At 39.8% G+C, this 25,519-nt stretch overlaps 1 protein-coding gene across 12 annotated transcripts in view; it reads left to right on the top strand.

Moving 5' to 3' along the window:
• LOC306956756 (transducin-like enhancer protein 4) overlaps window positions 1-17,069 on the top strand; it is a gene marked incomplete at both ends in the record, with an annotated part of 98,396 nt that extends 81,327 nt beyond the window's left edge. For 8 of the 12 annotated variants that reach the window (XM_079548047.1, XM_079548046.1, XM_079548049.1 and 5 more), the window contains 12 exons: window positions 4,521-4,640; window positions 5,200-5,253; window positions 5,945-6,097; window positions 7,323-7,455; window positions 7,761-7,954; window positions 8,123-8,199; window positions 11,460-11,709; window positions 12,787-13,034; window positions 14,066-14,213; window positions 14,797-14,947; window positions 15,281-15,357; window positions 16,962-17,069. In XM_079548047.1, coding sequence (XP_079404173.1) covers window positions 4,521-4,640; window positions 5,200-5,253; window positions 5,945-6,097; window positions 7,323-7,455; window positions 7,761-7,954; window positions 8,123-8,199; window positions 11,460-11,709; window positions 12,787-13,034; window positions 14,066-14,213; window positions 14,797-14,947; window positions 15,281-15,357; window positions 16,962-17,069 — 1,713 coding nt within the window. Of the gene's footprint in view, window positions 1-4,520; window positions 4,641-5,199; window positions 5,254-5,944; window positions 6,098-7,322; window positions 7,456-7,733; window positions 7,955-8,122; window positions 8,200-11,459; window positions 11,710-12,786; window positions 13,035-14,065; window positions 14,214-14,796; window positions 14,948-15,280; window positions 15,358-16,961 lie in introns of all 12 variants that reach the window. The other 4 variants (XM_079548041.1, XM_079548050.1, XM_079548039.1 and 1 more) reach the window with 3 other exon arrangements.
• Window positions 17,070-25,519: the final 8,450 nt, after the last annotated feature.

Genomic DNA, 25,519 nt, shown 5'->3' with positions numbered 1-25,519 from the left:
TGCTGGGAAAGCTGGAGGGAAAGGGCAGAAGCCAGTGCCCACCCAGGACAAGACAATGCCTTTGTCAGATCTCTGGCAGTTGTATGTCCATGTGTAATGTTGGCACCAACTGTCCAACCAAGCAGCATTGCTGTCTGATCATCACTGGACTGTAATACATATTGTATCCATTTTTATAGTTTCTTTTATACTTCCAACAGACTTTATAACATCAATAATGTCATTCAGGTAATTATACTGTAATTGACCTTAGGGTTGAGCATCCTTGGCTTTTACTGAAGTTTGCTTAATACTTCAGGATGGTCAATTATATCATAATCCCACTTTGTTGGCAACGATTGTTTTAATTATTACACTCCAAATAGATCATTTTAGCAGTAAGGGTACACTGGGGAATGGTCATATTCATGAATATTTTAAAGAGTTACCAGCTTTTATTGTGGGGGAGGGCTTTTCATCTTGTCATCTCTAGTCATTACTTTTAACACTGATTCTATTCAGTTATAATTTAGTCTGCTCAGGCCAGGTCTTCATCTGCAGAAGCGAGCATATGAATAGCTGGGGTTTACAGGATTTGAGAGCAGTTGGAAGACTGCACAATCTGACCATATTGATTTATTTTTTTTCTTTTTTTCCCTGCCATTACAGCATGAGTCATCTTTGTTAATGTAAGTAACTTCAGTGGAAGCTGGAGTTAAAATGGTGACTTCAGTACCTCAGCTTTCTCTTTTTCCAGGCAGTCTCAAGTATTAATTATACCAAGTAGAAAGTGAGGATGCTGATGTTTGCCTTGTTACCAGTGATAACTTTATGGCTCAGTAAGAGGCTTATATTGCCCTCTTTATGATCATTTATTTGTTCCTGTGTGGCATTGATATTCCACCAGGGGAAGTACCCTGTGAGCGTTATAGAGAAGATGCACTGCTTTTCTCCATTTGGAGTTGTGAAACTCCAAATGGCCTTCGTGGTAGGCAATCTTTTTGTTTAACACTGTGCTCAGTACTGCCCAGAATACACTGTAAGGTATACCGTGCCATGTTTTACGGTCTAGTGCAACAAATACTGTGGATCCAGCACGAGAAACAAACTATTTCACTTCTTAAGCCAATTATGTGAAGAAGGCAGTATGCTCAGCCTTTTTATAAATGTATCTGTTCAAATGTTTTTTGTCAGCATTTTGTGATGTATTTAACGTGAATAAAAATGTCCTACCTAAGCAGAAAATGAAAAACTGGTACATTCTGCTAAAATGGAAACTGAATGTAACCCACTTTCCCCAAATAATATTGTTTCCTATGTCTGATCTAATTATTATATGTGAGCAAACTCTGTGTTGGTTAGTAGGAAAATGCTACTCTTTCTAGTAGATTAATGTTTTTTGTTGAAGAGAACAGCAGTGTGAAAGACTTATTTCTCTATAAATTTCCATAGTCACTAGAATGAGGACTCTGGCCCATTAAGTTGCTGCCTGCCAAAGCATAATGCTGAATCTTTTAATTTGTCTCAGTAGTCATTCTCCTCCCATTTCTTAAAGGCAATATTAGGACAGCACTGATGTTTTAATTGAGAAAGTGCAGAATCTGGTGAGCTAAGTGGTTCACTTCAGTGGTTGTTGCCTCACAGCTTGCAAATATGAAGAATTGGAATACATCAATTTGCAGACGTGGAAACTAGAATGTGTGTGGGTACAGGGTTAATATGTAAGAATTTGATGTCAGTGGAAGCCATGAAGACTTGTTACACCCCATATATAGGTAGATCCTTACAGATCTACTAGTAACCTGAAAAGCAAGAATGTTTAATTTGTTGAGTAGTAATTGGCTTTTTAGATAAAATAATGTTAGTCCAAATTCACTGGCCAAATTTCAGTTTGGTAATTGAGATTCTAATGCTTCCTTTCACTCCACTGATTTGCTCACTCTCCCCATCAGCTATCATTAGGTTAGTTGTCAACATTCTTTCTACAAATGCCAGGTGGGATACCATATTTTCATATCAGAATCAAGTCTGATCCATCTTTGAAGCAGTAAAACCATTAAGCAGTGTGCATTGCTCCAGTGCCCAATGTGGTACTCATCCTTTATGTGCTAGAGATAATTAACTACTTTATCATTCTAGTAGGAAGCTTTAATTTATTACTTTATTAAGCAGTGAAATCAAAGATTAAAATGGTATCTGTAGCACATAGCTAACTAGATTGTGAAAAATGAAACTATATAGTTTCAAATTCATGAAAATAAGTATTTCTATTTAAATAAGTGCAGTAATTTACTTTAATTCTTCAGACATCAGTCTAATTTGTAGTTTACTGGTGATTATTTTTCTTCGTTTTAAAGTAATTTGCTTTCTGTAGGGTGAAGTTGAGAAATAATGAATTGAATTCACATTACAAGCTACCGCCTCCCAAATTATAAATTAATAAAAATGTAATAGGAGTCTGCTATTAAAATCTTTTGCAAAAGACTGTGCTATATCATTGCAGTAAACAAACACATTTTTCAAGCTATCAGTTCATTTAATACTGTGTTTATACTTAGCCTCTATTTTTAAGGATTCTGTGCGTATTGTCACTACTGTCTCCAAATGCCTTAACATGCATTTTCTCTTCAGAGCAAGCAATAGCATTTTTAATTTGTCATTTACAGTGTAACAGTTGATTAATGATCTACTTTAAAGCTAAACCATTGAACATGTTTTAAGATATTCTTTTCTCAGGGTAGGAAATCCATGTATGCTGCCAAAAGGAGAAAGAGGGAGGGAAATGAGAAAGACACAGGCAGTGCTCAGCACTGGCTTTTCACTAAAATTTGTTGTTTCTACTCAGGTAAGGAATAAGCTTATGCTTTTACTCAGAAGAATAAATAACAGTCACCAGTTAAGAAAGCTGAAGATTTTTTTTCAAGTTCTACCACTCATTAATCTGAGCTACTGTTGACAAGAACTGGAAATTTTAAAGAAGTGGCAGCTGGGTGTCCAGGCAAGGAGAAACGTTCTGTTATGTGACTTGAGCAATGACTGCATCTTAACTTGTGGTTAAGTGTTCTTAATTATTGTCAGAAGTTTGTGGTATAGTATGTTGAGGAAATAAGACATTCAGTAACAGCAATGGAACAGGAGTTGCAGAGCATAAATGCTGACTTCTGGGGTTTGTGTTCCTGGTGATTGTGATAAAATATACTTACGGAGGCATGCAGTTAACCCTTAAACCAGAGTGCTGTACTATACAGCTGTATTGAAGAACAACAAATTATTATAAGACATGGAAGAAAATCTCAATGCCAGTGTTTTCTGCATGTGCAAGAGGGTCTAAAATCCAGCAGTAAGGACTTCTTTAGTTGTTCCCCTCAACATCTTACATAAGGAGAATAGAGAGATGCAGACAGCCAGCAGGGTTTAAACTGAGGATTATTTTCATCTTCATACCTGTCAGTTCCAATTCTGCAAAATACCAGAACACATCCTTAGTTATGTACATTCAACCATTGACTTCATTGTGAGATAAAGCTTAGTGTCTGGTTAAATGCTTTCTTGAGTTAAGGCCAAAAGCTGCTGCTGCTGCTAAAATCAATCCCAGAAGAAATTTTGCATCTTTCATTACTTCCTTGTTTGTGTATGAACATACAGGCTCCACCAAGCTCTGGAAATACGTTAGGAATTGATAAACGTCATCTTGATTGTTTAAAGAAGTAGAGCAGAGTTGCTGAATGACAGCGCCCAAAGTGCAAATTACCTTCCATTCTTTCCCATCCCATAAATGTGCTCTGTAACGGTCGTTAATAAGTGATGTCCACAGAATAGCAAAAGAATTCCCTGAGCCACTGCACTGTATTCCTGTCCTGCAGGCACAACTGGAAACTGTAAAAGCTGTTGGACTAAAATGAGTACAGAGAAATTCTTTAGAGAGAGAATGGTGAGGTGCTGGAACAGGCTGCCCAGAGAGGTTGTGGATGCCCCGTCCCTGGAGGTGTTAAAGGCCAGATTGGATGGGGCCATGGACAGCCTGATCTAGCTGGGGAGGTTGGTGGCCTTGCGTGTGGCAGAGGAGTTGGAGATTCATGATCCTTGAGGTAACTTTCAACCCTGGCGATTCTGTGATTCTGTGATTCTGTCTTAGCTTGAACCGTCTTTGTTCTTCTTGTTGTGATTTCTGCAGGCATATACATACACACTTCTTCTGGGAGGTCAGTATTGATTTAACCATGCATATTTATACAGGAAACAAGCCAGAAAGTATTCACAAAATGGTCCAAAGTAGCTCTACATTCATCTTACTAATACTGCAGATATCAACTCCTCCATGTAAACTGATCTCTTTTATTTGTGTCTCTTGCAGTGCATTGGGCACTTTTAACACAAGAAACTTGCTGGGTTGCTATTGCTGATTAAAACCCAAAGTGCTGTCCTTAAGAACAGCTCTAAATCATCTTGCTGGGTTAAGTTGTGTTGAGGTAATTTGACAGAAAAAGTCCTGTTTGGAAGGAGCATCTGATGTGTTTTCTTCATCTCTTTTCAAAAAGCAGAGCTCTTCTGTATCTCCCTCAGCCAGTTTCAGAACAGCAGAAAAGCACAGAAATTCGACAGATTATTCTTCAGAGAGTAAAAAACAGAAAACAGAAGAGAAGGAAATAGCAGCTCGTTATGTGAGTAAAAAATTACATTCTGTACTGTTAAACTTAAATGTTCCTTTATAATTTCACCCATTTCCTACTGCATAACTAATTTTAAAATTGATATTCAGGATTTTACTATGTTCTTACTGTCTGTACCTATCATTTACAGTGGTTGGAAGGCTTGTATGTGTAGGATTGATAGCATTTTTGATGACATAAATAAAGAACATGTGGAAGGCAGTGTATGAGGATAGAGCATTAATTAGGCTGGGACTTGATAAATTTGCGGTCTAGCTTGTCTCCACTTCTTGGTGCAGTGCAACTTTGGATGAGGATTTTCATTCTCTGTTTTATCCACTGATCTGAAAACTCATCTGGGAATAATACTGCAGCTAGTGAAATCTTTTAAGGAGAAGCACTGTAGGTGACCTAAATAATGCAATTTTATTCCTGGATAAATCTTGGTTTAAAAACAGGCTATATTACGTAGTTGTGAGCAGCTTTCCATTTCTTTCACTTATTTTTTCTTTTTACTTTGGAAACTCGGGGTATTAAATATGTATTTTTTACACACTGTGTCTTATTGCAGGACAGTGATGGTGAAAAGAGTGATGACAACTTGGTAGTTGATGTTTCCAATGAGGTACACAGAATGTTTTTGCTTGTTTTTTTGTTTTTTGGTGGTTTTTTTTTTTCATTTGTTTGATTGTTTAGGTGGGGTTTTTTTGTTGTTTTTTTTTTTTTACCTTACAGTAGTGGGGGTTAGATGGTGGTGTCTTCAATGCTATCTATGTATTTTGGGTATGAATAAGATTACAGTCTTTGCCTTCATAAGAGAGCCAGCTTGAGGGAGTCCAATCATGTCTCTCTTTAGGATAAAAAACAGATTTGTAACACTTATTTGTACATAAGACATTTTTTGTTACTTGTACGTCCCAAAAGTGTGCTCTGAATCCAGCCCAGTTCAGCTCATAAATGGTGTTTTCTTTCACTCTGGTCTTTACTTCTTTTGTGAATTTATCAGGTCTGCCACATGCCTCAAACCTTTCTAGCTCGACACTTGAAGAATGAGACTTAATTTCCTATTTCAGTATCCACAGACTTCAAACATCATTTTTGATGTTCAATAATGTCAATTTTTAAGACTTCCTTAAAAATAAAATCAAAATCTGTTATACATATTGATTTTAAAATTTTATCAGCTAAATTGCTGAAGGGCTAAACGAACATGTCACATTTTATGGAAGAGCTTCACTCCAAAGTGTGAGTTGCTCAGGACAAGCACTGTTGGCTAGTATGAACTTCTTATAGTAATCCGCATTGCTGATGTTTAGGATCCTTCCTCTCCACGGGGGAGCCCAGCACACTCTCCAAGGGAGAATGGCTTGGACAAGACTCGACTGCTGAAGAAAGATGCGCCAATTAGTCCAGCGTCTATTGCATCCTCCAGCAGTACTCCTTCTTCTAAATCCAAAGAACTTAGCCTTGTAAGTGCTTCTGAATTCGCCTGACCTGAGTTAATACACAGAAATAGTTGCTTACCAGACTTCTAGGTGGATACCATTTGAATTTGTACAACTATCAGTAAAGCATTATGAAGCATTAGTTTAAAATTTGTTTTTGTTTTTTAAGTAATTTTTATAAAACAGAAGGGAAGAAGTCCGCAGCCTTTTGGAGGGATAGGAAAATATTGTTTTCAGTGGTGGTGTGGGTAGATGATAGATGCGCTGTGTTGAGAGATGTTTTTCTCCTCCCCAATATGAAAAACTGTCATTCTTAGAATAAATAAGAGTACACAGGGGTTCCTTGATCTGTTTGCCTGTGCCTGTGGTTTATAGCAAATTCAGTTTTGCTTGGATGTGATTTGGTTGTTAGCTTTGTTTGAATTACCAGGCCATATACAACAACAATAATTTTTATTTTCTATCTAAAAAGTAATCTGTCATTTACAAGAGCCTTCCTTGACTTACATCGTAAATCACAAGGCAAAAAAAGAGTTGCCAGCAAGTCGGGGGTATGCTTTCCTTTCCTGTTTGTGGCCAAAATTAATCACATTTCTTAGCTGCATAGTAACTCCCTTCTGTGTTCTTCACAGGTCAGGGTATGTGATTACTTAAAGAAATAAAATAAATAAAAGAAAGTTTAAAGTGAATGTAGTGCTCAGGAAAGGTGATGGAATGACAGGTTCAGGCCCAAGAGTCAGCAATCTGTCTGATAAACAAGCTTGTCACAAGAGCAGCAGTGCACAGTCCCTGACTTAATGCCCATCACTGTCTCTACCTTATGTTACCAGTACCATGTTTGTGTGTGAGTTGTTGGTCAGTTGTACTTTTTTTCTGCTCTTCTTATCTATAAGGCAGTGGTTCCTCAAATAAGCTTGTAGTATGAGCAGGTCTGTGACCACTGGACGGATTTAACATGTGCTGCCAATATAATTGCCAAGCCACAGTGATCTTCAGTCACTGACCTCATTCAGTATCACATAGAAGCCTTGGGCAATGAAAGCTGTGAAAGCTGTAGTTAATTCCTAAACCATTCTGTCTTCTTCAGTGTCTCTTTAGTTTTCATTGCCAGTGACTTTTGAAACCCAAACCCAAAAGCTAGATTTCACTGATTAGATGTGCACTTGTGTCTTCCACTTGCTTTACAGCAACTAGTCAGAAAAGTAAAACAACTAATGCACTGTTTTCCCTTCTTCTTTCTGATGATTAGAATGAGAAATCTACTACTCCTGTATCTAAATCAAATACCCCAACTCCACGGACTGATGCACCAACTCCAGGCAGCAACTCCACTCCCGGACTGAGGCCCGTGCCAGGCAAACCTCCAGGTGTGGACCCACTAGGTGAGCGTTGATCTGCCTCAGCGTTGTGAAGATGCTTCCATTCATCCCAAAACCTGCTTCCTTCCAGTGTACATTGGCATCAGAATTTACTGCTACTTAAACTGGATGCCGAGTTGGGTCTTCAGCACTTTAAACAGCATATATATATATGTATGTATAGAGAGATATAGATATGTAGATGCATTTTATATACATACAAATATGCTGTGTTATATCAGTATATGTACTGTACTGTTTGAGAAACTCGTATTTCTTCTGATGGGTCTGGCATGGCTGAGTGACTTCTCTCTTTTTTGCTTCAATAGCTTCAGGTTTAAGGACACCTATGGCAGTGCCGTGTCCCTATCCAACTCCATTTGGTATTGTGCCACATGCTGGTATGAATGGAGAACTGACCAGTCCTGGAGCTGCCTATGCTGGTCTGCACAACATTTCCCCTCAGATGAGTGCAGCGGCTGCAGCGGCTGCAGCAGCTGCAGCTTATGGGAGATCTCCAGTGGTAAGGGTTAGCTGCTGTTAAGTAATTCATTTTGAATGTAAGAATTGTGGGGTAAATCTAGCCTTTGTAATTCAGGAAGTTTGCTATGGAGAAAGAGAATTAAACTATCTTCTTTTGCCTGTCTCCATCTTTAATATACCTTTTTGTTTTGCCTGGGGAAAACTGTAGGTTGGTTTTGATCCACATCATCACATGCGAGTCCCAGGCATCCCTCCCAATCTCACAGGCATCCCTGGAGGAAAACCGTGAGTATCAAATATTCAACTTTACAAATTATTCATCTGTTAAAGTTGTGTTCCCTTGTTGATTGGAATTGCCCTTAGCTATTGAAAATTATTGTGAATTAGAATAAATATAGATGTTTGGCAAAGGAAGGAGAAACTCTTTAATCTTGAAGTGGTATTTGCAAATTTGTTTTGAAGATTAATAGCAACTGGCAAGTATTGGGTAGAGTAGAGAAAAGGGGACAGAGAAAGGATCTGAGCTTCAGGGTGTTATATGCTGAATCTGACTAGTTGGTCTTACGTAGAAATACAAATTGGAGTGGGATCTTGGCTTTCCTTCTCCACTGTACTCTGCTTTTCAGTTTAAAAAATGATTTCTTTGTTCACAAAAGCCTTGCAATTACTTGCAAACTTACCAGCTGTTACAGGCAGCAGTGTGCAGAGAAAGGAACACTGAAATGTTTCCTTTGATTGAAAATACTGGAAAGAATTATTGTATCATAATGTTCAAATTCATCCTTGATGGAACTGACCGCAAAAGGTGACCTGCTCTACCACGCATCACTTGTTGTGAGTCTCAGAAAAAGAATTACATAGATATGAAGAGCTCTGTGCTCACATCCCTCTTGAGTTAGAGAGGAGAAAAATAAAGCATTGATGCAAACAGTATTGATCTGAGTTTTATGTGAGGGTCCCCAGTTCCACTTCCTGTGTGACACCCCTTTTGTACAAACTTACCACTAAATTCATACACCTTGTCAAACTCTCTTAGACTGCACACACTAGTTCATCTCAGTTGATTCTGCCAGTTATTCTGCCCTGATAGATTTTTTGAAAATCTGAAGTTTGAAACTTGAGTTTGAAAATTGATGTGCAACAGATTCCATATCAGCTGTTTACATTAAGAATTTCTGCAGGATGGAGATTTTCTTACACATGCAGTGGAAATTTAGAAATTTCTAGACGTAACGTTCAGGTGTTTGCACTCTTCAAGTTCATCCATCATGAAGCTGGCTCCAGGAAGGGTAACCAGCTATGTTAAGCTATGCTTGTCTGGTCTGAGAAACTTTAATTGTGCAGACCTTCTGCTCACATTTAACATGTGGTGGTGAGGGAATCTGAAGTCAAGTGAGTTCAACTTTTGTTGCATCTGGAAGGTTTTTGAGTGGTCACTGATGTACTGATGACTCTTTTAATTCACAATTGCATTTAAATATTTGTCAGCCTTGGAATCTGAATTTGAAATCTGTGATTCCTTGAGCATGATTATCTTAATTTTTAAGTAGAGCATTTTTCACAGCTATCAGGACTGTTGTTTTGTAATTTACACTTTTTTTTCCTTTAAGACAAAAGCTCTGAAAATCTGTGCTGTTGAACGTTAGCTGAAATGGAGCAGTTAGTTGAAACAGATCCCTTAAGTGCGGTGTGTCAGGGATCTACCTACAAATAATTGTCTTTCCAGTTCAGACATATTTCACAGAGAAGATAGAAAAAATGGGTAATTTGAAAAGAAGAAATAATTACTAAGTGTTTATTGTTATTTGTAGTGTCAGATATTTTTAAGTTACTTAAGTAACACATTGTGTGAATTTCTCATTGTTTAAGAGCAATTAAAAAGCAACAGTTTAACCACACATGCTGATGCGAATAATGGATGGGATGAGAATAATGTTATTATTAATTTCTCCAGAATTAATTTATTTCTGTAATTGTTCAAATTTGTTCTCTGTATACTTAATAAGCCTAGTAGAATCTCTCTGAATAATGAAAACATATAGAAAGTCTCAAGCATGGCTCTGTGCAGAATAACTGAAACTTTATACAAAAATCAGAGAAGATGATAATGAAGTTCCACTTGTTTTGTTAGAAATTTAGCTTCTTTTTTTTCAGTACTTTACTGCAGTGAACAGGAATTAAGGAAATAATGAGAAAGTTATTTCAGATTTCTGTAGTGATAATTGAAACCAAGATTCTACTCATATTGGCAGTTTGCTGCTTCTGACAGCCACAGAAATCTGTCCTACCTTTCCTGAATGTGTTTAATGTCAAAAAATGGGGAATGATGATATGATGTGTCACTCAGGCCTGCCAGAACAAGAAATGGAGAGCAGGATGAGAAGAGTTGGTAAAGCTTTGGGAATAGGGCAGGAAGGCGAAAATGCAGTTGCATTTTATCCTGATGAAAATTACTGTTCTGATGTTAATATACTATGATTCTTAAATAACAAACTCAGTAGTTGAATTCTGAAGCCTGCCTTCTTCAGTGACTGTCAAGCAACAATTAAAGAAATGAGCTTTCTAGGTAGTATCATAAAGTGATTTTTTTTTTTTTTTTTTTTTTTGTGAGCTGTTCTCAACCTCACCATTGTTACATTTTGTTTTTTGTTTGTTTTTATCAATACTTCTGTGATGTTTTAAGTCTAAAGAAATTAAAGCTTTCTGTTAAGGTTACCTTTAGTGCATGTAGGTGAACCCTCTTGTAATGTTTATAGTCTTGTAATAGATATGATGTGTCAAGAAGCATTGAAGAACAAGACAGTTTCACAACGTAACTGTTCTCCTTGGAAAATATTTTGAGATGAAGCTGTTGATAGGTTATTCACAGGTGGCATAACTGGCAGTCACACAACACATTCTTTCTCAGTGAGAGTCCTAATTCTGGCAAGAGAAATTGGGATTTGTAGTTGTTGTGTCAGCTTCACACACACACACACACACACACAAAAAAAAAAAAAAAAAAAAAAAAAAAAAGGAAAAAGAAAGAAAACTCAAAAGAAGGAAGGAAATTCCAATACGTTTTTGCTGGTCTGTCGTGTCAGATGTCAGCAAGCCTACCTGGGGGCTTAACCCCTTCCTAGTGGTGGTTTCACTGCTTCGGTAACACTGTGTGGGACCTGCAGTGTGTCTGAAGCAACTAGGTAGTGATCCAGCTGAAGTCCACATGTAAGAGCAACCAAATGTTATCTGGCACTCAGCTGCCCCCAGAGGTCTACTGCAACTGGCTATCTATTTCTGTCTTTCAGTGGACCCTGATCTGTCCTTCCCTTCTCTGCAGGCAGTGGTCTCCATGCATTGCTGTGTTATGTATCTCCCTTGAAATCCTGGTTACAGATGTCTAAATAATTTCTTTCTTATATTATAGAAAAAAAGCTTTGAAAGGAGCTAAGTGACAATCTGAATGCCCATAGTGGAAACACATACCAAATTCTGTTTTCTGAAATAGGCTTGAAGAAAAACTTTGTATTGTTTGTCCTCTTATCCCTATGTTTTTTCCTTCGTAGGGCATACTCATTTCATGTAAGTGCAGATGGCCAGATGCAGCCTGTTCCTTTCCCTCCTGATGCCCTCATTGGTCCAGGAATCCCTCGCCATGCCCGTCAAATCAACACTCTGAACCATGGGGAAGTTGTGTGTGCAGTTACCATCAGCAACCCCACGAGACATGTGTACACGGGTGGCAAGGGGTGTGTCAAAGTCTGGGATATCAGCCACCCTGGCAACAAGAGCCCTGTCTCTCAGCTCGACTGCCTGGTAAGTAAATGGTAGCTTACGATGGTAGAAGACGACAGCAGGTTGTGTTAAGATTGAAATGATACTGTTAAGGTACAAAAAACAGTGGCTATTTGTGTTCTGTCATTGGTATCAAAGCTTGATACTTTATTTGTAATCTTATTTCTTTTAGAATGCAGTTTGAAGTATGTTCCTTGTAATACTCGTGTTGTTCTCCCCCCAGTGAATCAAAACATCTTTAATATCCTAAAATTGTATTGGTAGAGGGAAAGATCAAAGACAGTACAGCAGATATTGTTTCTAAACTTTGACATTTGTTGGCAGTGTTAAAGCTTGATATCCCATCATGCTAAAAATTGCTGTCTTGCAGCTGTATTCTCAGAGAATATTTGAAGATAGTCACGTATTTTATGTTTGTGCATGTGTGTGAATGCATTGCCTTGTCTTAATGTGACAATTAAAAATATCCCAGAGTGTTATTCACAAATTATTTGAATGTGCTAACAAGACAAACCATTGTTAGCAGTATTTCTCATGTCATTTACCAGTTTTTGGTAAGATGTTGCTTCTTGTTACAAAGGAAATAAAATGAGAACAGTGCAGCACGTGTAGACATATAATGAATTGCTACACAAATCACTACACAAATGAAGAAAATTGCCCAAATATTTTTCTCTGACATCTCCTAGATGGTGGCAGCAAGTCTCACTGGAGCAGAGCAGGGGGATGTGCAGGGAATTTGGTACTCTTCCATGCTGAGGGGTTAATGTGCTGAAATAAACTGCATATGAAAATGTAACTTTCTGCACAAGCTGTTGAATACAGCTGTCTTGAATTGTTTGGAGTTGGGTTCAGGTCTTTGCATTTTGATGCTAATTAAGATTAAATATCTCTCGCTACTGAATTTTGTAGATCAAGTTTAAGCACTTCCCTAATGTCATGTAATTTTCTGGCATTAATATACTTTATCATTGTCGTAAGTATAAATGGCTCATTAAAACCAGGAGGGAATACAATACTTTTATGGATTTCTGCTCTCATGTTAATGCTGTTTTCCTTTCCTCATGAGTAATCTCTCGATGGTTTCTGTCTCCACAGAACAGAGATAACTACATCCGTTCCTGCAGATTGCTCCCTGACGGCCGCACCCTGATTGTCGGTGGAGAAGCCAGCACGTTATCCATTTGGGACCTGGCAGCTCCGACTCCACGCATTAAAGCGGAGCTGACATCTTCTGCTCCAGCTTGCTATGCCCTAGCGATCAGCCCCGATTCCAAGGTCTGCTTCTCTTGCTGTAGTGATGGGAATATTGCAGTGTGGGATCTGCATAACCAGACTTTGGTGAGGTAGGTCGACAGAACCAGATCACCGGGTTGTGAAGAATTAATTAAACATAGCCTTACATGCTCTTCTGCATAAATGCACTCATTTCTTTGTGGTGTCAGCATAGTTGCTCCTGCTATTTCATTGCTAGGCAATGACTATGTACTTTGTGCTAGGCAATGACTAGTACTTTGACAAAAATCTATTTAATTGTTTGTGGGTTTTGAGAGTTTCATAATTTCAAGCCTGCCAAACTGCTTCCTAACTGGTAATTGCTAAAGATCACTTGGTGTTGAAATTGCTGTAGGTTTTTTGAACAGATGGATTTCTTTGTTTCCGTGCAATACACTGTGCTCACACTCCAATCTCTTTAATCAATGTTCCAGCAGATTTGTCTGCAAATATGTCTCAGATACAAATGTGTGTAAATCACTTCATTGCACACCTGGGCTTCTTAGGAGTTGGGGTTGATGTTCAGTGATAATGACCAGTAAGATAGTTAGGAGCCACTCGTACAGACCTTTGTACTCTGCACTGTGTACATGTTGCTATAAGGTATACTGTTTAAATATTGCACACAAAGACAGGCTTTTACCCTCTGATGCTTCCATTTGGACTGCCTTTAAAAGAAGAAAAATTGTCATTGTCCTTCAGATTCTCCTTAATGCAAACAAATTTTGACAGTCATGCAACATTCTTTCAGGAGCATGTGGTATTTCCAGTCAAAACATAGGTATTAAATAGCAGCAAAGGCCCTCAGAATACCTAATTCATGAAGAATGCTTCTGAAAATCAAATTAACACTTGGCTGTATGGTGTGATTAATTGCATTGTCAATTCATCACAAAGCTCATATGGCCATCCCAGAGTTGAGATTAATCTTAGATTTCCATGGCAATTTAACTTTTTCCTTCAGATTTCCATGGCAATTTACCTTTTTCCTTCCTTTAACGATAGAGTTTCAGAGACCAAAAGAAAAAGGAATTATTCTGAGTAAATAATCAGAACTGATTATTTCTGGTATGAGAATGTGTGAATCTTTTTATATTTTCAGACAATTTCAGGGTCACACAGATGGAGCCAGCTGCATTGACATTTCTAATGATGGAACCAAGCTTTGGACAGGAGGCTTGGACAACACAGTCAGATCCTGGGACCTGAGGGAAGGGAGACAGCTACAGCAACATGATTTCACATCACAGGTGCAATCTTTGGAGCTTCAGCATATTCAGAAAAATGTGTCATTGTTTTCTAAAAGAAACGCTTCTATAAAATAATAATAACAATAATAATGAAAAAAACAGACTCAAAAACACTCCAAATAATTTAGCGTCATGCTCTTTTTTTTTTTTTTTCTGTGTGCTGGCTAAGCATCTTTCTGGATTATTTCTGTTTGACAGATTAGTACTTCTCCTATGAAAGCAGTGGAGAATCCTTTTTATAAAATAATTGCCAGATTAAAGTGTTCCTGAGTGCAATCTGTTCCCATTCCTGTAGGTCCTTGTTCAAAAATATTTTACAAAAATATTTTTAAATGCTGTCAGATAAGCTAGGACATTAACTTTTATAGCTTGATTCAGTGCTTTGCTATTACAGTTTTAATTGAGCTTTGTTTACATGAACTAATTTATCTTGATTACTATAGTAATTGGATTTTTGTGTTTTTTAACACTGTAGCAGACTATGATCTGTTTTTGCATAGTGTTAACAGTGTAGCAAGAAGTCAGTTTAGAATATCTGGAGCTCCTTCCTGACTGACTGAAGCATGTGCTGTGCTAATTCCAGATCTTCTCGCTGGGCTATTGTCCAACTGGTGAATGGTTGGCAGTAGGAATGGAGAACAGTAATGTCGAAGTGCTGCATGTTACTAAACCGGACAAGTATCAGCTACATCTTCATGAGAGCTGTGTGTTGTCACTCAAATTTGCTCACTGTGGTAAGGAAATACTTCCATGCCAGTATTTTCTTTCCTTCCTTCCTGTAAAATTCTTTCAACAGTGCCTGTAGATGAAATTAGAGATTTAGAGAAAATTTAAGAGTTGGATTTTGAAGTTAAGCATTAGAACTACTCAAAAATTCATTCCTTTTTTCTGTAGAAACTCCCTGTGTTGTCACCAAACCTCTTAGTGTTACTGGTTTAAAATGTGACTATTCTTTTGATATGTTTTTCATTAACGTGTGAATGTGTTGTTCTTATGACTGATCTGTTGCTTGGGGTGCATTTTTTGAAAGGAAAAAGCAACAATAACATTTAAACAATCTGTTGCAGGCAAATGGTTTGTAAGCACTGGAAAAGATAATCTTCTTAATGCCTGGAGAACACCTTATGGAGCCAGTATATTCCAGGTAATAATCTACTAAAAGCTATTTTCCACATTACATTATAGTGCAGTAGAGCTGCACATCTCACAGTCTGTCATTAGCTTAAGGAGTTTTTAAATGGAAGTTCCTGACTAATTGCTATATTCGGTAATTAAAGAGACATACTTCTGTCCTTTCTAACATTTTAGTAATTTATCTCTTACAATAAAGTAACCATTTATTCTGAAGTTGTTTTTACTGTCTTTCTTTTTAACCTTCTTGTGCATAACCCAAGTCATGTTAGATCAGCATTCACTGAAGGTCCTGTTTGTAGCTGAACTAGTGAAAGTCGTACTCAATATGTGTTTTTCTTAGATGAGGTGCATAAGTTCAGTGGATTGGACAGGCACACTGGTGAACTGAAGACTACATCCTTATGGAGGGATCCTGTTGGATTAAATTAAAAACTGTAGCTTTTCAGCAGTTTTTAATCCTTCTGTGCCTGGTTTTAATAGCACTTCAGTGCCATTAAGAGAAAGCAGGATTTTTGTCATGTACTTTCACTTACTGGTATTTCTATGCTGGGACTTTTTAAATTAAGCTAGCTGGTGTTCCTACTTAAATGATCAGATCTCACCTGTACTGATACCTGTAATGATTCTGTCTTCCAGAACAGCAGTACATTTTGTCTTGGCATTAGACTTGGGAAGTCTAAGCTCTGAGTTTTAATAGTGGAGAGTATTCAGTGGTAGAATGACTTCCCACAGAAAAATCTTTTCAAGGAACTTGCTTGAAACTGTTATCCCATTGCAGCTTTCTTAATGAGGGGTAGAGAAAGAAACTTCTGTAGTGCAGTAATGTTTCTTTGCAAAAATATAGTGTATTTGGGTAATATATAGCTCTTGCAGAGAGAGGCAGAAAAGAAAATGTTGGCATATATATACAGGAAACACTAAATGCACTGCCACAGCACGTAAAATATGGCAGTACATAGACATCATCTGAAAAAAGGCAGAATAGCTGGGAAAGGCACAAAGCTATTGCACCTTGTTGTATCCTATCTTCCATTTACTTCCTATTACACTACTGTGTCTTTTCTATATTTGCATCTTTGCTGATAATGTAAGTTTATTTGTGCAGGAGTTGTTTTGGTGGGTTTTTTTTTTCACTGTTGGGCAAATACTGAGATGAGATATAATTACTTCTGTTGGATTGTTTTGTAGTGTTTCTCCATAAAAATTAAAATGAGAAAAGGAGGGAAGAATAAGATTTCTTTCAATTTATTTTTATCCAAAGACTAATGTATAAACTATTAATAAATGCTCATAGCTTGTAGAGCGTATACAAGGGACTGCTTGTTTTTGATGGATTGATATGTTATCTCTAGGTCTATTAAATAAAACATTCCCTTCCTTTTTTGCTGCCCTTTTGTGTTGCCATAGAGCTTTAGATGAAACAGATTTGTAGAAAGTCTTGTAGCAAAAGCTGTCACCTTTTCACTTCAGATTCAAACCTGTAGTGCTGGTATTTAAGTGAGCTTTCTGTGTATTCCCTGACTATAAACTCTTCTGATTAATTTTCAGGCTCTTTTGGTTTGAAGGATTGAGAAGATGTAATTCTTCTTTTTTCTTTTTCTCTTTTTCTTGTAGTCCAAAGAATCCTCATCCGTGCTTAGCTGTGATATCTCTGTGGATGACAAGTACATTGTCACTGGCTCTGGGGACAAGAAAGCTACAGTCTATGAAGTTATTTATTAGAGACAAATCTAAACGCAGGCAGAACTCCTTCTCCTAGCACTTTGCTGTATTTCTTTTTTTTTTTCTTTTTCTTTTTTTTCCTTTTCTAAACTAAGAACTTAAATGCTCATCGCAGTTGTGGAATTTATTTTGACCTTCTTAAATTGCTATTGATTTGTGAATGCTCATTAAGAACTTGTGATACCAAACTGTCAGATAGCTATTTGGGAGAAGATTGAATAAGCATACTTAACAGTGAACATGACTCTTTAATTATATATTATAGCTGTAATGTATTTATTTTGTGTAAAGAAGGCTTTCTAACAATGAACTGACTAAATAAAGCTGTCTGGCCCGGCTTTAGTTTAAAAGGTGCATTGAATACTTTGCTTTTTTGCTAGTGGATAAATTGGGGATTTTGGAGAAGGATGTTCAGGAGATAGTGAAAGCTACACTAAATAGGCTTGTAGTTTCTATTTAAAAAAAAAAAAAAAAAAAAAAAAAAAAAAAAAAAAAAAAAAAAACCAACAAAAAAAACTTTGTTATATTTTTTAGTCCTGTTCTTGGATAAGACCTCTAAGTGTTATTACAGTATAATTATTTAGTGGGAAGATGCTGTAACTTAACTATTTTAGACAGTCTTGGAAACTTAGGAAATCGCAAACTGTAGCCAGTAATCTACATGCCTGTGATGAATGGCAAATTCAGTTCACATCTAAAATAAATTCACTTTAAGTAAGAATGTGCTAATTTATATATTTGCAATGTTAATATAGCATCCTGTGTACAGATTTGTTCTCAATGCTTTTTTGTTGATGAACATAAAGCATTTTGGTGTCAAGCTAGGTTTTTTAATATAAACACCTCTCTTTGTTATATTGTAGAGAGTACAATAAGTTGCCTCAAAGAATCACCTTTGTAACTTCTGGAAACTTTTGCAACGTTTCCTTGAAAATGGGGATATGTGTCTTTGGGCAATTTTTCAATTACAAGAGATTATGAAAAATATTTGATATGTTCTTTGGAAACTGCACTGAAATAAAAATGGATGCCTACCAATATACAAACTACAAAAGCAATGACCTCTAAGGTAGGATTTACAAGAGCACTCATTCCGACATATAAAAAGGAATGGATTCTCACTTGGGAAAAGGACTTGTTTTGTTTGCCAGCAGTTCAATCCAAGTCTCAATTGGATGTCCCTAAAATGGACGTAGACTGAGCCATTGTGCCAGAGACATGTTATCTTTTTTTGTTGTTGTTGTTGCTGTTAAACTATGATCTGTGACTTTTTTTTTTTTTTTTTTTTTTTTTTTTGAATGCTTTAAAAGAAATCTTTTAAGTCTGTGGATCTGCTGATGTACAGTGCCTTTGCTGCTATGGATCAAAATCAAAAGACCCGTGTAGATAAATCTTATTGTATAAGTAGAAAATTACTTAATTTCGTACTAGAAATGGATTGATGCTGCAAGTTAAAATGGACTGTTCATTGAAGTTCCAAATGTGGTAGCAAAAAATGGTGTCTTAAGTGCTTAGTGTTTGATGTCATTAACAGTTTCGTAATATTCTACATTGTAGAAAGATTTTGATACTAAACTGTGTCATTGTACATAGTTCTAATGCATTGTATTGACCACCAGTACTTCTATAATGGTAGATTATTGTTTGTGCATTCAGACTTTTAAGCATTAAACATAAGTAACTTCTAATATGTATTTTTCTAAGTCTTTCTTCCCTCCCTTGTTCTTTTGTGTACAGTAATCTCACTTAAGTATGCAGAATGCATACTTAATGCATACTGATGTTCAGAGGGCGTGCCAGTGCAGATACATGCTGTCACTCATAGACAATGTCCTGGTTCACCATGTTTTTCCCAGTCAACAAAATTAGTTAATATGTAATTTCTCAGTTTACTGACTACAGTGGCTCTCAGCACTGGGAGGTATCAACTCTCTTTATCTCTGGGGCTTGACCTTGACCCATTTGTTGTGTGGATAAAAATAGACCAGGGAGGGCGGGAACCGGTTCCCGCCCACATAACACAAGCCAGAAGGTGTGGAAAGGTGCTCTGGCCACCTAGGGTGGAGGTAGTCAGTGTGTGAGGGCCACTAGCACTTCATTGCCCATTCATTAAGGCAGCAGTGAGGAGCAGAGGCTGTGTCTTGTGTCAGCAAGGGTGGGTGCTCTTGTCTTTTTCTCAGGTGACTGGCTCTCCTGTTTACACTGACACCCCCCCTTCAGTCATGGTCCTCACCAGGAAACGTGCTTCCCATGCGAAGACTGTGGCAACCCAGACAGAGGGTCTGCTTAATAATGTGGCGGTTCAGGTCTCTGGCTGCCGGGAGTGCCTCAGCCTGCTGCTGCCGGGGGAGGATGGGAAGGATGCCACTTGTGTGCGGTGTGAGCAGCTGGATGAGCTGCTCAACCTGGTGGTGGAGCTTAGGGAGGAGGTAGGTAGACTGCGGACCATCAGAGAGTGCGAGCGAGAGATTGACTGGTGGAGTGACTCTCTGCGAGAAAGGCGCAGAGATTGCACTACCCAGACGGAGAGAACAATGGACCCTCTCTCTCATTGTAGTCAAACAGGGAGAGACAGCTTGAGAGAAGATGAGGAATGGCAGCTGGTCTCATCCCGGCGTCGCAGGCAACCCCCAAGTTCTCGACCTACCTCGGTTCCCCTGATCCCTCTCTGTAATAGGTATGAAACCCTGAAGCCAGAGGGAGAGGTGACTGATGATAATGTGGGAGCACTGCCGCCAAGCTTGCCTAAGGTGAGGCAGTCAGCTCCGCGTTTAAAGACTGCCTCCTCCAAGAAAGAAAGGAGAGTGGTAGTTGTAGGTGACTCTCTTCTGAGAGGAACAGAGGGTCCAATATGTCGTCCTGACCCTACCCGTAGGGAGGTGTGCTGCCTTCCTGCAGCCCGGGTCAGGGATATTTCTAGAAAACTCCCCAGCCTTATCCGCCCCTCTGATTATTATCCTCTATTGATAGTTCAGGCCGGCAGTGATGAGATCCCTGTTAGAAGCCTGAGGATTATAAAAAATGATTTTAGGAGACTGGGGAAGTTAGTTGATGGAGCGGGCATACAAGCAGTGTTTGCCAGCATTCCCTTGGTGACAGGGATGAACGCTGAGATGACCAGGAAAAGCCATCTTATAAATGCATGGCTGAGAGGCTGGTGCAAGCGTAAAAATTTTGGATTCTTTGATCATGGGGTGGTCTACTCGGCATCTGGCCTGAGGTCTACTGATGGGAATTGCTTGTCTCCAAAAGGGAGACGGATACTTGCCCAGGAGCTGGCGGGACTTGTAGAGAGGGCTTTAAACTAGATAGGAAGGGGGAGGGGGATAAAGCCAGGCCTGCTAGAGAGCAGCCTGGGGAAGTGGTAGTGGGATTAGGTGAGAGGCGAGGGGCTCAGCTGAGGTGCGTCTACACTAATGCACGCAGCATGGGCAACAAACAAGAAGAGTTGGAAGCCATTGTGCAGCAGGCAAACTATGACCTAGTAGCCATAACGGAAACGTGGTGGGATTGCTCCCACGATTGGAGTGCTGCAATGGATGGCTATAAACTCTTCAGGAAAGATAGGCAAGGAAGGCGGGGTGGAGGTGTAGCTCTCTATGTTAGGGAATGCTTTTACGCTACTGAGATTATGACTGGGGACGATAACGTTGAATCCCTATGGGTAAAGATCAGAGGAAGGGCTGACAAGACAGGCACCCTGGTGGGCGTCTGTTATAGACCCCCAAATCAAGATGAAGAAACAGACGAGGTATTCTATAAGCAGCTGGCACAAGCTGCACAGTCGCCTGCCCTTGTCCTCATGGGGGACTTTAACTTCCCTGACGTATGCTGGGAGTACAGCACAGCACAGAGGAAGCAGTCTAGGAGGTTTCTGGAATGCGTAGAGGACAACTTCCTGATACAGCTGGTCGGAGAGCCCACGAGAGGAACTGCCCCACTAGACCTGCTGTTCACAAACAGGGAAGGTTTGGTGGGAGATGTGGAGGTTGGAGGCTGTCTTGGACAGAGTGATCATGAAATGATAGACTTCGTGATTCACGGTGGAGCCTGGAGGGGGAATAGTAATACTGCTACCTTGGACTTCAGGAGGGCGGACTTTGAATTGTTCAGGGGACTAATAGGGGGAGTGCCCTGGCATTCAGTCCTAGCAAGCAAAGGGGTCCAAGAGAGCTGGTTGCTCTTCAAAAAGGAAGTCTTAAGGGCGCAGGAGCAGGCAGTCCCCCTGAGCTGCAAAATGAGCCGGCGGGGAAGAAGACCGGCATGGATGAATAGGGAGCTATTCCTGAGGCTCCAGGAGAAAAAGAGAATCTACCGCCTGTGGAAAGAGGGACAGGCCACTCAAAATGAATACAGGGAAGTTGTTAGGATGTGTAGAGGTGAAATCAGAAAGGCAAAAGCCCAGCTTGAATTTAACCTAGCTGCTGGTGTGAAAAGGAATAAGAAACTCTTTTATAAATACATTAACAGTAAGAGGAGGACAAAGGAGAATATCCACTCTTTGCTGGATGAGGCTGGGAATGTGACCACTGAGGATAAGGAAAAGGCGGAGGTTCTGAATGCCTTCTTTACGTCTGTCTTTAAAAGTCAGACCAGTTATCCTCAGGATACCCCTCTCTCTGACCTGGTAATCTCGGCCGGGGAGCACACTAACCCCCCTGCGATTCTGAAAGAAGCAGTCAGAGACCTACTGCTCCAGCTGGACTGTCACAAGTCGATGGGGCCAGATGAGATCCACCCAAGAGTGCTGAGGGAACTGGCGGAGGTGATAGCCGAGCCGCTTTCCATCATCTGTCAGCGCTCCTTGTTGACTGGTGAGGTCCCAGATGACTGGAGGCTTGCCAATGTGACTCCCATTTATAAGAAAGGTCGTAAGGAGGATCCGGGGAACTACAGGCCTGTCAGCCTGACCTCGGTGCCAGGGAAGGTTATGGAGCAGATCGTCTTGAGGGAGATCATGCGGCATGTGCAGGGTGACCGGGGGATCAGGCCTAGCCAGCATGGGTTCATGAAGGGCAGGTCCTGTTTGACCAACCTGATCTCCTTCTATGATCTAGTGACCCATCTGGTGGATGAAGGAAAGGCTGTTGATGTGGTCTACCTAGACTTCAGCAAAGCCTTTGACACTGTCTCCCACAGCATTCTCCTGCAGAAGCTGGCAGTCAGAGGCTTGGATGGGTACACTCTTGGCTGGGTAAGGAGCTGGCTGGAGGGCCGGGCGCAGAGAGTGGTGGTGAATGGAGTCAAATCCAGCTGGCGACCGGTCGTGAGTGGTGTTCCGCAGGGGTCGGTGCTGGGGCCTGTCCTCTTCAATATCTTTATAGATGACCTCGATGAGGGCATCGAGTGCACCCTCAGTAAATTCGCAGATGACACCAAATTGGCTGGAAGCGTGGATCTGCCTGGGGGTAGCGACGCCCTACAGAGGGATCTGGACAGGCTGGAGAGCTGGGCTGGAGCCAATGGGATGAGTTTCAACAAGGCCAAATGCTGGGTCCTGCACTTCGGCCACAACAACCCCAGGCAACGCTACAGGCTTGGGGCGGTGTGGCTGGAGGACTGCGTAGAGGAAATGGACCTGGGGGTATTGATTGATGCTCGGCTGAACATGAGCCGACAGTGTGCCCAGGTGGCCAAGAAGGCCAATGGCATCCTGGCTTGCATCAGAAACAGTGTTGCAAGCAGGAGCAGAGAGGTGATTGTTCCCCTATATTCAGCACTCGTCAGGCCGCACCTCGAGTACTGTGTCCAGTTTTGGGCCCCTCACTGCAAGAAAGATATTGAGGCCCTGGAACGTGTTCAAAGAAGGGCAATGAAGCTGGTGAGGGGTCTGGAACACAGGCCATATGTGGAGAGGCTGAAGGAGCTGGGAATGTTCAGCCTGGAGAAGAGGAGGCTCAGGGGAGACCTCATTGCTCTCTATAACTTCCTGAAGGGAGGTTGTAGTGAGCTGGGGGTCGGCCTCTTCTCTCGTGTCATTAGTGATAGGACCAGGGGGAATGGTTTCAAGCTACGCCAGGGGAAATTCAGGCTGGACATGAGGAAGTATTACTTTTCAGAAAGGGTGGTCAGGCACTGGAATGGACTGCCCAGGGAGGTGGTGGAATCACCGACCCTGGGGGTGTTCAAGGAAAGACTGGATGTTGCGTTGAGGGACATGGTTTAGTAGGAGCTATTGGGAATAGGTGAACGGTTGGACTGGGTGATCTTTTAGGTCTTTTCCAACCTTAGTGATTCTATGATTCTATGATTCTATGAACTCTTGAAAGCCCCAAGACTTCAGCCATGTCACCTAGGAATTTGCCACTTCCCATTTGTTTAGTTTCTCATCTGATACAAAGCTTTATGTTATTCCATACCTCCATTAGAAAGAAACTCAGAACAACTCCAGCTCCCGGGCCTGCTGAAGTTTGCGGAGTTCAGCAGAATATGGGTGAGGGATGATGTACTGGAATACGACACCTGGATTTTGTCATTAAGGGATGAAACCTCCTCCTACCCATACAAAGACATCTCTTGAGTACAATAGGTTTTTGGTTAAGAACTCAACAGAGTTAGGCAGCAGGTTAACGTGAACAATGGGAAATATTAGAGTAAGAAAAATAAAGTGAAGTAGAAGAAATGTTGTACGCAATTCAGTAGGGAGGAAGTTGTGCTAGTTGCAGTGGGAGAAAAGGAAATGGAAAGTGGATATTGGAATTAAATATTTCTCCCATAGCTTGTATTTAAAACTGATGTGCATGTTACAAACTCCTGGAGGTGTAATCCTGTCGTGCTGTGAGGTCCAGTCCATGCTATCTGCTGTTTCATAAATTCCAGTTTTCGTTTCTCTGAAATTCTAAAACAAAGCTTCAGCTGATCAGGTCATTTATCTGCACTGTGAGTGACTGGGATCTGTGTCAGTGGAGAAGAGTGGAGGGAAATGCTGTTACTTGTTCCTCAGAGCTCTCAGATTCCTTACAGTAAACAGGGAAGAGGAGTTTTCCAGATATCCCCCAAAATGTTGTAAATTTTCACCCAAATGGAGATTCTCTGCTACTTAGTACGCTAATGCTTTGTGAAGATGAATTCTGTACAGATGCTTTCTGTTAGTCATTACTCTTGTCTGAAGAGATGGAATTTACCTGTTGTTATGTAGGAGACAACTTTTATTTTACCATTCACATATTTTAAAGGCTAGGGTTATACTCCATTTACTAGCAAAAGGAAAAGCACCTACCTAATATTTGTAGAAAATGTTGTGTTCTTCAAGCATAAGAAATTACCTTAAACTCTTAAAATAAAGCCTGCATTTAAAAAGAATAAAACACCACATATCTTGAATTTGTACCAGAGCTAGTTTTGAAAGTGAACTAATATAGTTTTAAAGCAGCCTGCCATATATCTGCTTATTAATATTTTTATTAACAGCTTGTAAACAGCGTAGGAATTAAGTGCTTTAATCCAGGATTACCACAGTTAAACAAGTAATCATCCTGATTTTTCTCCCTTTCAGGGTTCAGGGTAAGTGCAAGGTGGTACTTTCTGTTTTTCAGTTAAGCACACATTAGGTCATTTTCCTTTTTCATTCTTAAGTTCCTCTTGCTGCTGCAGGCTGTGATTTTGTGCGGGAATGTTTTGTCAGGGATGGCTTTTGTACTACAAACATGGCCTGCATTCTCCGTATTCAAGTTACAGACATTCATGTTTCTTATTCCTGAAAGGTTAGTGGAAACAGGAATGCAGCTTTGCAGTTCTATGTGTATCTGAAGTATCCTCTTCTGAAACCTAGGTCAGATTCTTTTTGCAAATGAATGGGTGCTAAGTGTAGCAGTACTCCCATAATTTATGCAGATAAAATTCTGGCTCATTGTTACAGAACCTGATCAGACTATTTTGTTGGTATGTTCTTTTGGTTTTTTGTTACTAGTGGTTTGTAGTGTTTTGTTTTGTTTTTAACAATTAGGACGTTTGAGTCTCTTCTGTTCTAGCATATTTGTGATCACCCCCACTGCAATCCTGACATGGCTAACTTCCACTCGAGGATTTATGCTCTGAAAGAATGAAGAGCAAATTACTATTGAGTAAAAGATTTTTGCATGTGCAGAAATCAGGAAATTCAGAGCAGTAGCTTGCTCTGCAACCGTTTCACATTTATATTGCGTTTGCTATGTCTTTTTGGCATCAAAATGATGCTGAGTACAGCACTGTTTTGGTGTAATGTTTAAGAACATCAAACATGGCTGCTAGGAAGGATTTTTGAATTTTTCAGAGCAAATGTGTGCAGAAGAGGCTCAGCCAAAGACCTGCTATTATATGGGTTCTGTGGGAGAACTAGTTGCATTCAGTAATGAAGACTTTTTCTATTATTAGTGTTTTGCAGTGACCACACACAGTGGTGGTGAAATAGTTTGGGCATTGTGGGCTTGACATGCAGCTATGTATTTATATGAGAGTCCCCTTCCCAGGCA

This window comes from Tetrao urogallus (assembly GCF_951394365.1).
Source record: "Tetrao urogallus genome assembly, chromosome: Z".
Taxonomy (NCBI): Eukaryota; Metazoa; Chordata; class Aves; order Galliformes; family Phasianidae; genus Tetrao; species Tetrao urogallus.
Note: the sequence above shows the minus strand (reverse complement) of the source record. Positions and strands in the feature narration are given on the sequence as shown.